This window comes from Belonocnema kinseyi, chromosome 10 (assembly GCF_010883055.1).
Source record: "Belonocnema kinseyi isolate 2016_QV_RU_SX_M_011 chromosome 10, B_treatae_v1, whole genome shotgun sequence".
NCBI lineage: Eukaryota > Metazoa > Arthropoda > Insecta > Hymenoptera > Cynipidae > Belonocnema > Belonocnema kinseyi.
The window spans coordinates 57908036-57921795 of NC_046666.1; the positions used below are offsets into that span (position 1 = coordinate 57908036).

The 13760-nt window shown below is 26.4% G+C and overlaps 1 protein-coding gene across 8 annotated transcripts in view; it reads left to right on the plus strand.

Annotated features, from left to right (window-relative positions):
• Nucleotides 1–1870: 1870 nt before the first annotated feature.
• Nucleotides 1871–13760, plus strand: part of LOC117181725 (E3 ubiquitin-protein ligase HECTD1) — an 88753-nt gene continuing 76863 nt past the window's right edge. For 7 of the 8 annotated variants that reach the window (XM_033374672.1, XM_033374674.1, XM_033374676.1 and 4 more), the window contains exons 1-4: nucleotides 1871–2116; nucleotides 2396–2441; nucleotides 5443–5582; nucleotides 10266–10500. In XM_033374672.1, the coding sequence (XP_033230563.1) occupies nucleotides 5443–5582; nucleotides 10266–10500 (375 nt within the window). In that variant the 5' untranslated portion in view covers nucleotides 1871–2116; nucleotides 2396–2441. The remainder of the gene's footprint in view (nucleotides 2117–2395; nucleotides 2442–5442; nucleotides 5583–10265; nucleotides 10501–13760) is intronic. The other variant, XM_033374673.1, reaches the window with a different exon arrangement.

Genomic DNA, 13760 nt, shown 5'->3' on the forward strand with positions numbered 1-13760 from the left:
GTATTAAATTATTTAAATATTTTACCTCCTGAAATTTTGTATTTTAATTTTTTTATGTTAGTATAAATTAACGCATATAACAAATATTTTAACATCGAATAATATTTTGAGTAAATTAAACTAAATTTACTCATTTACAAAATGTGAACTGGATTAAATAAATCCAATAAAAAAATACATCTATTTTTGTTTGAATTTTAATTATTTTTAGTTGAAAAGTTTAGTTTTGTATTTTTGATTGAGCATTCATCTTTTTGGGTTGAAAATGTAATTGTTCTATTGAAAATTCAACCAGTTTGTTCAAGTGATCCTTTTGGGTTGGAAAACTCAATTGGTTTGTTAAAAATTCTTTTCTTGTTGTTTGTTAAAAATTCAACGTTGTAGGTAGAAAATTCAACTTCATTGTAGAAAAATCAAATATTTATTATTCTAAAATTTATCATTTCATAGAAACTTCATATTTTTCGGTTAAAAATGCACCTTTTTGGTCAAAAAATAATCTAATTTTGTTGAGCATTAGTCTTTTTTGGTTGAAAATTTAATTATTTGGTCAATAATGTAAGTAGTCTGGTGATAAATCAATAATTATATTACAAAGTAATCTTTTCGGTTGAGAAAAATCATTTATTTTAGTAGAAAATTCAACTATTCAATTTAAAATAAACATTTTTTTTTGTTAAAAATTCATCTTCACTGTAGAAAATTGGATTTTAACTTGAAAACTCAGCAATTAGGTAGAATTTGTTTTACTTTCTTGACCAGCAAATATTTTTTTATTTGAAAATTTATCTATCCACAGAAACTTCATATTTATTGGTTAAAAATTTATCGCTTTGGGTAGAAAATTAATCCTCTTGGCTTAAATTGAAACTTAACATTTTTTTAAAAAATTCATATATTTGGGTAGAAAATTAGACTGTTTTGTATAAAGGATTGTCCATATTCTACGTTACTGTTTTGTTTTTTTGAATATCATTTTATCGTTTTTAACTCAAGGGAATTTTATGCTTTTCCTTCATTTAAATAACATACAAACGTGTTAAGTAGTTTATGAACGATCCCTAAAACTCGTTTTTTGGCTTAAAAATGTATCAGCTTACTTGCAACTTTTGTCATTTCTTGACTGAAGCATTGTTTTTAGTTGCAAATTCAAATTTTTAGTTCAATATTCGTCCTTTTGGTTTGAAAATTCATCTTTTTTGGTAGGAACCTAGTATTTTTTGTTTAAAAATGCAATTAGTAAACACAACTCATTTATGAGTAAAAATTCCTAATTCATAGCTAGAATTTAATCACTGGTATAAATTTGAAGCCTCATTTAAATCTTTTTTTGTTGAATTAATCTATCTTTGATTTTAAATATAATTTTTTTTTAAATATAAAATATTTAACCAAAAGATTAACTACTTGGTTAAAAGCTAATTTTTAAAAATAGAAATTCATTATTTTAGTTGAGAATGTTAGAAATTTTAAGCTTTTCAAATTGAGTAAAATATATTGTGAAACTTTTGAACGTTTCTGAAACTTTGGTTTAATGAAACGTTTTATTGTTTCATGAAACTTTCAATTTTTCCGTGAAACGTTTCATTGACATTCAAGTCAATTCTAGTGAAATAAATTGGAATAACTCTAATCATAGCGATCATATGCTAGAAAATTTAATACTTTAATTTAATCATATTACGAATTTCTTCCGAAAAAGACCCAAAATATAGTTAACTTTTATAATTCACCTAAAATTCATTTTCCCGCCCAAAATTCAAAATCCACTTAGTTTCTGATTGGCTCCCGGGACCCGGAAATGTCATCGTCGCTGAAGTTTCTCATGGAAACATCTTTGGCTTTCGTGTGAAACATCACTCACCACACCGAGCGAAGTGCTCCGAAGTCCGGACGTCACAGTAAATGGCAAAGCACTTCTGATAGAATAGTTAATAGTAGGAAAAAAGGTATTTCTGTTGCTCGCAAGAGCGTTTTGTTGTTCGTCGATGCTCTAAAAATCAAGCTCGTGACTCGGTTTTCGCGTTTGGTTATCGTCAGTGAAAACGACGGTCTCGAGAAAGGAGAAACAGGATGGCGACTTGACCCCACGAAGAATGAAACACTCTGCTTGTAGGTATGTGTCTCTTCCCAAGCATGTGTCACTTTTAAGATTTTCGAAGCTTGCACAAGTTCGTCGTCATCCTTAACAAGAATTCAACGCAGTTTTCGTGTTTTGCATTCAATGTCATTTTCCCGGAGACCAGTTGTGACAAAGCGTTTCCTAGTTTTTCCTCTTGACTTATCCCGATTCGTCTTTTCCTGCCTCGTGGGAAATTAATGGTCGATCCTCACTCGATTAAAATGTGATTTCTCCAAGCGATTTTACGAAACTAAGTGCCTTCATCCTTTTCAGAACTGAAGTCTGAGCTCTGCTGAAAAAGTGCCAGCAACGCAAAAAGGTGAGTTCCTTTGTCAGTTTTTCTGTATAAAAAATCCGTTAGAAAAAAAAATTATCAGTGAGGTGAAAGTTTTGTAAATATTAGTCTGGGGATTGTTATTTTTTTTTAATTATTATTTAGTTTCACTCTAGAGAGAACATTTCAGTTCGTATTGCACATTGTGATTATTTTTTTTTAAATCAGAATTTTCTATATATAAATGTGTATCTTTGGTATTTGCATTTGTTTGTACTTTGTTTGAAGTTCCTGTGTGCCTGTTATTTTTGAAAATTTACTTTGTTTTTATCTTCAGACAATTCTATATTTATTAGACAGTGTTTCGAAAATGTTTAAGGGGATATTCCGATTTTTTCGTACTTTTATCAGTGTCTCATTAGGAAAATTAATTGTATGAGTCATACTTTGTGTGCTTTCAGATTTCGAATGATTGCATGAAATAATCGCATTGTTATTAGTGGTATAGAAAAAATAGTTCAAGAGAATTATTTATGTTATTATTTTGATCCCAATTATTGAGGTCAAAGTGCCACTTTAGTACATTTTGAAACGTACAAGTTTGTATTTAATTCAAATACATATTTAAAATCAATCTTAAATTTGACATAACTTTGCTCTGTTTCGACAGTAAAAAAAGAAGAAAACCCCTATTGTTTATATCTATTATTGCAAAACTCTACTAAACTTTCTATTGAGCTACAAATAAAAAAGACATTATGCGCTTTTCAAGGTCCAAATTATTTGCATTCTAAATGAAGCAATATTTTAACAATAATTCAAGTTTAAAGGACAACTATATACAGACTTCATCTGAATATGCAGAACTTCCAAACACATAAATTTATTCTACTTTATTCTCATTTTCACCCGGAACTTTCTCGCATTCGAATTTTCTTTTCAGAATAGGGGAAATCACCGTAAGTGGATAATCATTAATCAAGAGCTCAATTAAGAGAACAATCATTAGTTTTAATTTTGATTGATTAGCATCTATAGTTTCTTGAATTTTAAATAAATTAATTGTTTTACATATATTAGGCATGGTAGGGGGCATTATCTACTCTAGAAAGGACCCCCCTACTTTCTAATAATTTTGAAGTGATTTATACTCAAAACGAAAATAAATTAAAAAATTTGATAAACTTCAAATTTTAGGGAAAACATTTTTTACCTGTTTTAAAATATTGTTTAAAAGTAAAGTGCAAATTCTGCATTAAAAACTAAATAAAAAATTATTTTAGAATAATTGGATTAATTTAAATCTAACGCTTTATGGAGTTTTTTGCAGCAGGAAATGGTTTTTTCTCATTAAGGTTATTAAAGCGTTTTTGTATTTCACTTTTCCTTATTTTCTATCACATTTGTAAAAGAATTGGATAGATTGAAAACTGTGCGGTTTATGGTGGTTTTTGCACTCAACTTTTCTTTATTTTTGATTAATTTTGGACAGCTTTTAAACGTTTAAAGTATTTAAACGTAAAAAGTATTGAGCACTTTTTTAAATAAGTTTAATTAAAGTTTTTTTTCTTGCATTTCTTATATTATTATTTAGGAAATGTTATTTCAAATTAAAAACTGAGTAAATAAATTCTATAAAGCAATTGGATAAATTAAAAAGTGTTTGCTTTACAGATGTTTCTGTATATCAGATAATGTTATTTTGTCAATAAAGTTATTAAAGCGTTTTTGCATTTAACTTTTCTTTATTGTTTATTATTTTTCGACAATTTTAAAACGTTTTCAATATTTAAAGATAAAAAAATATTGAGCTCTTTATCGAATAGATGCAATTCAGTTTTATATTTACAAAAATATATGTTTACTTATCAAAAAACTGTAGAATGAGTTATATAAAAAAGTGGTTCGCTTAATTTTCATTGAATTATCTTGTTTGACGTAATACTAAAAAAAACTTTTAAAAATTTGAAAAAAATGTTTGAGTATTTTTTTTTTATATTGAAGTTTCTCCAATATTTTAAATTTGTCTTTGAACTACTTATAAATTGTCAGAAAGATGCTATCTGTAAATAAACATTATTTCAAAAACTTTTAGGATGAAGATTGTTGAAGCTCATCGTGTTTGACTACCTATTTTTAATAGCGCTTAAAAAAATATGAAGTGGATTTAATTTAGTATTTAAAAACTGTAATAGTTCCCTTGTTTCTAATTTTTTAACATCGGATAAAAAAGTGCTAAAAACAAGAGAAAAAAAACAGAAGGTTTTTTGTAATGAGAATAAAAGAAAATAGAGATCGGAATATTTATTTATATACTTATTAATAAGTTTTAATATATTTTCGATGAAGTTATCCTACTATAGCATTTTCCCACGTTCTAAACCTAGAGAATTTCTAGTCACTGTCAGAATTTTTGTATCTATTTATTGTATTTTATTTTGACACATAGTCAAGAGATTATTCCTTTGGAAACAATTGCATTTGTAGAGAAAATGTTGATACTCTTAAGGATTTTTTTTTCTCGTTGGCCTTACTTTAATGATTCAGAATGGGGACTTAATTAATCTGCTGTAGTTAAGTATTGCCTCTATCGAATAGAGTGTTTCAAATACAAAGAGTAAAGAAAATATAGGCAAAGTATATTTTAATCCAGCTTATAAACTAGTCACACAAAAATTGGTTATGAAAATCTAGATTCTTTTATGTTTAAAAGATACAATAAGAAGATGATGCAAATATTTGATGGATTGCAGTTAGTCTGGCCGGCGTCTTCTCCTTTGATTGAAACTGGATTAAATTGATTTGATTAACGTTCTAAAAAGGCTGTGGCTACTTGTACCAAAATTTCGGTAAAAATAGCCGGATTTTTTCGGTATAAATAGCGGGAGCTGAAAAAGAGGCAATTTTTACCGAAATTTCGGTACGAATAGCCGCATTTTTTCGGTACATCTATACACTCTCTTCTAAAAATTCTGTCTTGATTTTTATGATTTGTGAGTGGATGGACATTTCAGGTATTTAAGTTCTTGTTGATTTTTGTATTAAGATGGCGGACGTGGATCCGGAAACGTTACTGGAGTGGCTAAGTATGGGACAAGGTGATGAGAGGGACATGCAGCTAATTGCACTGGAACAACTGTGCATGCTGCTTCTGATGTCCGATAATGTCGATCGCTGCTTTGAAAGGTATAACACACTTTAAATATTTTATTCGCCTAGCTGAGGCAATTTTATTTTGTTTCTTTTTATTGTAAGTTAAAAACATTCGACTGAAAATCACTTGAAATTAATACATTAAATTCACAGATTTTATAGTTTACGTATTCATGTAGGATGTGCATAAATTACGTTAAGTTTTATGAAAATCTCAACTACTTAGCCCCCCTTTGTTAGGACACATAATTTTTACCGCACCCCCTCTATATTTCGTAATTTTTGCCGAATGTATTTTGTTCGTGAATTTATTTAGGGGTCATCCAAAAATAACGTTGAAAATTGGGGGGCGGGGGTCTAACTGTTTCTTATGAATTAACGTAGTAGTTGAGCTTTGAATAAAAAATATAAATCTTCAAAAAATGTAATATGTGATTGATATTTTATTCAAGAAAATATTTTTATTAAAAAAAAAAAGTTGAATTAAACCAAAGAGAACTATTTTTCAACAAAATAGTTGAATTCTTAGCCATAATAATTTTTAACCAAGCAATTGCATTTTTAACAAGAAAAGATAATATTTCTACCAAAAGAGATGAATTTTTAAGAACAATAAAAATATTAACCCCGAAAGATTTTTCGTACAAAAAAGAAATGAATGAAAATGATTTGAAACAATCAATTTAACAGTTACATTTTCAACCAAGAAGATTAATTTTCATCAATACAAAGCGGATTTTCGACAAGTTACATATATTTTTACTCAAATAGTTCAATTTTCAATAAAAAATAATATATTTTAATAAAAACAAATTCTGCAAAACTGATCATTTTTCAACCGGAAAATATGAATTTTTAACAAAAAAAGTTAACTTTCAACCAAAATTTGTATTTTCAACAAAATAGTAATTTTTGTATAGTAGTTTAATTTTTTGTAATCAAAGAAATGAATGTTCAACCTAAAAATATTTGTTTTCAATAAAAAATATAACAGTTGATATTTCAACCAAGAAATATTTTAATTTAAAATAAAAAAAGTTTAATTTTGTCAATAAAGACGAATTTTGAACAAGGCTTGAATCCTTAACTAAATCAGATTAATTTTCAACAAAGCAGTTGCATTGTTAACCAAAAAATTAAGTTTCTACCCAAGAAGACGAGTTGGAAACAAAATACGTAAATTTTCTACTAAAAATGATAAATTTTCTACCAAAAATTAAATAGTCAAGTTTTCATTTAAATAAATGAACTTTGAACCGAAAAAAAAATTCAACAAAATAATTTAATTTCCATCCAAAGAATTGAATTTTTAACTTAAAAAAATGAATCTTTATCTTAAAGCAATGAATTTTCAAGAAAGTAGTTCAACTTTCGACCAAATAGTTTAGATTATTAAATTTTTAACCGAGACAAGTGAACTTTTAACCAGACAAAAAAAATTTGCATAAAATTTTAATTCAATTTGAAAATTAAATTTCTGCAAAAAGAAATTAATTTTAGAATCACAAAAGCGATTGTTCAACAAAATAGTTAAATTTTTAACCAACACAATTTTGTAATCAAGCAAGAAACAAAATTTCAATCAAATTGTTAAATTTTCAAGCCAAAAGTACGAATTTTCAACGAAATATCTTATGTAGGAACATAAATTCGACCCGGGAATAAAATTTAAAGTTTTCAGCAGTGTCATGATGTTTAATTATCGTGATAAGAGAATTTTTATCTTTTTCATGCAAAGTTTTAGTCTTGAGATCTCGCATAAATTGCTGTCGAAAACCTAAGTGGTTGCGACACTACATGAACAAGACTTAGTGAATGTTTTCAGTTTGTTTATCTTGTGATGAAGATTACGAATGGTCGGCACTATCAATTTTGTAAATCAAAATTTTCAAATAAGTCGTTTCCTTTCATGATAAAATTGATTTTTAAATGTGTCTAAAAATTACTGATAAACGAAAAAAGTTTAATTATAAATGAATTATTTAATAATGTGTATTACTTCTGTTGTAAACATTTTGCTATCACACTAATTTGTAAACTTTTGCACACTTTTAAACAGACGAGAAAAATAAAATTATGTACAAAAACATAGAATATATTTACGAGGTGCATACGCTCAAGGTACCGATGACAAAAAATTATCTATACCGACAATAAGATTTCAAAATAGATCAAAAAAGAATCTTGAAGATTTTAAGATATTTTTAATTCTTTGACAGGATTAAAAAAAATAGTAGGAAAACTAAAATATTTCAAAAGATATTTAGAAGTTTCTAAAATTTCTTTGATATATGTAGATATACAAAATTCCTGAAATTTTGAAAAAGAATATAAGATATTTAAAGAAAAAATTTCAATTTTACAAGTTTAAAAAATTCTAGAGGAAATTCGAGTAAGATTAGAAAATATTTAGTAATTTTAATAAGATTGAAAACTAATTGCAACCTTGAAAAGACATACAAAAATGTATTAGCAATTGATTATTGAAGATTTATTGCATTTATAAATTATCAATATAAATATTTATATAATTATAAATATTTTTAATTTTATTACTGGGTGAATTTTACAATATCTATGTTATAAACAGATGTAATTATAATTAAACTTTCATAATAAACGATTAAACATAGTCTTTTGTAATTCCTCTTCAATAATTAATTATTAATCAATCGCTAATATCAAAAACATTAAGAATTATATCTAGCAATTATTTACCAATTAGAATACCAAAATAATGAACCGTAGATATGCGTATGCAAGAGAAGATTTCACATTTACAACTGGCAACTTGGTGAGTTAAAATTAGGAGACAACCTGTCATAACTCGCCAAATTTATAGCCAAAAATGTTAAAGCACTTCATTAAGAAAGTTTTTCAAATTTTTAGTGCTGAAATGCGAAAGCCTTTATATTAGACACGTTTTAAAATTTCTAACAATAAGGACCACCATTATCGAGCAACACAATTAGAAAGTCTTCAATATTCAAAGCTCTCGAAATTACAGGCCTTCAAATTTCAAGATACTCGAATTTCAAAGCTCTCAGTGACAAGCACACTCTAAGCCAATAGGAGGCTTTTTTTAAATTGAAAATATTTTACGTTTGTAGCCTTGCATCTAAATGAGCCGAATTTTCAAGTTTTCCATTTTTAAAACCTTACGAATTCAGTTTGGAACATTTTCTTAAAATTCAAAGTTTTAGATGCCTAGTTCTAATTCTTTTAATTAATTGTACAGGTTTTAATTTTTTTTTTCAGAATTGTTTTTAAATTTTGAAATATTTATAGTTTATAATGAAATAATATATAATATAATAATAATTATTAAATGTAGTGAGTATAATATAAATATTATAATATATAATAAGAAGTTTATAATGAAATTGATCATTTTCGTGGATTCATAAAGCTTTAATTTTAAATATTCTTAATTTCAAGATCTTGTAATTTCAAAACTTTTAATTAAAAATGTTCTACTTACTATCTTATCTTTCCATTTGAAGTTTTAGATTTAAAATTATCCGATTTGGAATTTACCAAATTTTTAATTCTTAAACTATTATGGTTTTCAATTTGAAATTAAATTGTACAATTTTAAAACATTTTTTTTGAAATTTATTTATTTTAAGCTTTTTGGGTTGTAAATAATCATGGCTTTTTTTATTTGGAAATACTTTATAATGTTTAATCCTTTAAATTTAGACTTTTTCGATTTAGAAGACTTCCAATTCGAAATGTTTATTACAAAATTTGAAATATACTTAATATGCCATTTTTCACGATTTCGTTTATTTTTAATCAATTTAATTAGTATATAAATAAAATAAATATAATTAATTTAAAAAATCATTTTTCACGATTTAAAAAATAACTATGTTCAACTGGTATCATTTTGAACATTTTGAAAATATTTATTTAATTTTGAAGTTTTTATCACTTATCAGGCGGGCGTCCGCATGAAAAGAACCCTTATGGCTTGTACCGACTATAAGGGTCCTTTTTATGCAGACGCCCACATATTAGAAATGTTTCAAATTTGTTTACATCGTATTGGAAAACTTTTAGTTTAGAACATTTAGAATTTTGAATACCTAATTCATAGTGTCGGCACACCTGAAAAACATTCCTGGTTAAATATGCACTGAAGTTTAAGCCTGAATATAAAATACAATTAGAATTATTATTAAAATTCATGAACCTTGGGAACAAATTTAGGAAATCATTAAGTGTGTTTTTAGTGTCATTTATTTCTTTAATTATTCGGCGTTGATAATTAATGCATTTAAAAATATTAATTAAATATCTGTAAACTGCCTCAAAATATCTTTTTTTTTTTAATTACACATGTATAGTAACATTTTTACACATTTAGATATTTGCAAGATCTGAAAAAAATATTGTTTATAATAAAATGACGAAACTTTATACATATCCCGGTCTTTTTTATGTTAAGTAAATACAATTCAATCATTCACGGATGTATAATAAATTTGGGTTATTTAAGTGTATTATGTAATTCTTTGAGAGATTCAGGGTCGATTGCTTAAAAAAAAAAACACTCAATACGTGAGTGGCTCCGTAGAAGAAAAATTATGTCTGTTAAAATCTAGAGATACCTTGAATTATAAGGGAAAATTTTCCCAGGATTTGAGTCGACATTAATGTACTTAGATTTTATTTTCCTTGATCAATAATTAAACAATGATTTGTTTTCAGTTGCCCACCTCGGACGTTTCTACCCGCTTTATGCAGAATATTTTTGGATGAGCATGCACCAGACAGCGTACTCGAAGTTACCGCTCGTGCTATTACCTACTATCTCGATGTCTCCGCGGAATGCACCAGACGAGTGGTTGCCATGGAGGGTGCCATCAAGGCCATTTGCAGTCGTCTTTCGGGAGCCGCGCTCGGTTCCAGAGCTAGTCGAGATCTCGCAGAACAATGTATAAAAGTGAGCAAATATGACAGTACATATTATTTTCTTGAAGAACCAATACAGGTTTGCTAGAATTCAGAGGAATCCAGAGAGTCAGAAAATTTAGAGCTGATCACGAAAAGTCAGTTAAAGTTCGGCAACTTTCGGTAAACTGAAGTCGAAGTTAATTGGACTATTTTTAGGGTGGCCTCTAGACCGGGAAATAACGTTGATTTTATTTTGTGACCGGGAATGTTACAAATATTTAGAAAAAAAATCTGTCCAAGTTTGACTATAACAGTTTTTTTTTTTTTTTTAAATAGCTGAATTGTTATATTTTTATATAATGATATTATTCAGTTTACAATTCGTTATTCGAAAATTTTTACTTCCAATTTTTCAATTTTAGATTTTAATTTTCAAGCGTACATTTTCCATTAAAAAAATTTTAAAATGCAGTTTTAAAAACATTTTAGTTTGTCCACTGTGAATATAAATTATAATCCCTTTTTCAACATTGAACTATACGTTAAGGATTAATAAGTGAATAGTCATTGATTTTACAACAGGGTGTCTAGTGACCTTGAAAACCTGGAACTCTCCTTCAATTTTTTTAAACCTTGAAAACCTGGTCATCTCCTTGATTTGTTCACGAAAACCTTGAATAATAATTATTCTTTTTTTAATAGTAACTTTATCGAAATGCGAAGAGTAATTTAAATCTTTTAGCCTATTATGAAAGAAACATCATGTTTAGAAAAAATCTTGCTGCAGAAAATGTTTTTATTCGTCAAGTTATAATTTATCTTTTGTTCATTACAGAATAAATAAAGATATTTCAAAGCATTTTTTGTGGAGGTGTTTAACTTAGAAATTATAAAAATTATCAGTTTAAAATTTCGATGTTAATTCAGTTTCAGAATTAGAATAAGCCATGACCATACAGCGGATTTTTCGAGGAGTTGAGCACTCTATTTTTATATTTCTAAAGATTTCAAAATATTTCAAACATTTCAAAATATTTTAAATATCTTCAACGTTTCATGAAGGTTTCACGGATGTTAACGATTAAAAAAGGCGCGCACGCCAGATTTCAATAAAGATTTCAATCAAGATTTCACAGAAATTTCACAAACATTTTAAAACTTTAAAGATTTCAAAGATTTGAAAAAGGGTACATTACACCAGATTTACAAAATTTGAAACGATTTCAAGAGGTTTTAAAACATTTTAGAAGATCTCAAAATATTTCAAATAATTCAATAACTTCAACGAATACAAAAGATTTTCCAAACAAAGATTCAAAGAAAGATTTTATAAACATCTCAAAAGATTTCACAAATATTTCAAGGATTTCAAACATTCAAAAAAGGCGTGTACACTAGATTAAAAAGTTTTCACGAAAACTCCCCAAAGATTTCGAACATTTCATAAAGATTTTAATACTTACAAAAAAGTTTAAAGATTTTAAAAAGGGTATATTAAACCACATTTCTAAGATTTCAAAATATTCAAAAGATTTTAAACAATTCCACAATTTTTTAGGAGATATCAAAAGATTTCACTAAGATTTGTAATAATAGTTTAAATAATTCCAACGAATTCGCAAAGGTTTCACTAAGATTTCGAACATTGCAGAAAGATTTTAAAACTTTCAAAAGATTTTAAAACATTTCAAAGATTTTAAATAACTTTAAAATTTTTTAGGAGATGTCAAAAGATTTCACAAAAATTTTAAAGATTTGATAAAAAATTCATAAAGATTTCAAAACAATACGAGGATTTCAAAGATTTCAAAAAGTACACCTGATTTCAAACGATTACAAAGATTAAAGAAACATTTCAAAAATATTTCAAAGATTTAAAAACATTTCAAATATTTAAAAACATTTCAAATATTTTAAACGATATCAAAATTTTTTAAAGTTTTCAAATATTCCAGTATTTTTAAACGACTACAACAAATTTCATAAATATTTCACAAATATTCCAGTGATTTCATACGAATACAAAAGACTTAGAGAAGATTTCACAATTTCTTTAAATAATTCATAAGGATTTCAAGAATTTCAAAACATTTAAAAGATTTTAAGCTATTTCATAAGGTTTCAACACATTTGAGGAGATTTCAAAAGACTTCAATTTATTTAACCAAACACAAAAGATTTCGCAAACAATGATTAAAGAAAGAGTTCACAAAGATTTCAGTGATTTCAAGAATTTAAAAAATTTTACAAAAGCTTTGAAAATGCCAAAAGATTTCTCAAAAGATTTTACCGAAATTTCAAGCTTTCACTAAGGTTTGTAATACTACACAAAAATTTCAATGATTTCAAACACATTATAAAGGGTTAAAGATATTCCTAAAGATTTCAGAAAGACGACTCATGTTCGCAAAAAATTAAGAATTTGTTTATTTGCGATTCGGCTTTCTTTAGAAATTGTTGGCCAATAAAAAATTAAATGACTCATTTTTTACATGTGTGACAAATGTTTATTTCATTATTTCATGTAAAAAAGAAGACCTGGAAAATTTTGATTTCTTGACCTGGAAAACATGGAGAAGACCTTGAATTTTGTTCCTAAGAATCGCTAGACACCTTTTGCAAGACGATTCGGAATTTGTTTATAATTTAAGAATTTTCATATTACTACGCTAAAATTAAACAGTATCAATTGGAAATTCTTAGTAGTTTTGCAGACATAAACGACGGATTGAAACTGTTTAAATTATTTTCCATTTAAACATAGCTTCAAAATAATATATTTGTAATTAAAGGCTTTTATTAAATTTTTAATATTTTTTAGGCTAAAGTTTTTAATTTTTAATCAGGCAAAGGAACAATTGCCTAATATTAAGAAATATTTTACTGTTCATTTAAAATCAGTAATTGTAAATCAAATATTCAAAACTAAACAAAAAAATTAAACTTTGAGCTGCAGAATTTTAAGTGTTCTATTTAAAAATATTTAATTTTCAAGTAAAATTGTTGAATTTTGATGTATAAATATTTACTGAACGCTAATTTATAAAAAAAAATCGAGAATTTTAAGGAGTTATTTAGAAGATTTGAAAAAATTCAAAATTCATTGAAACCTTGAAATAATTTCAAATCATTTAGAGTAAAATGTACAGTACAGACCAATAGTTTTAAAACACTTCTTTTTTTATGTTTGATTAAGTTCTCTTAAATTAAAATATGTTAGAGCTAAAATTTTTTCGCTTTAAAGGATTAAATCCTCTCAAAATTATGTAAAAAATGAGCCCAGGATGAAGCCTATTTGTCTATTTTTCA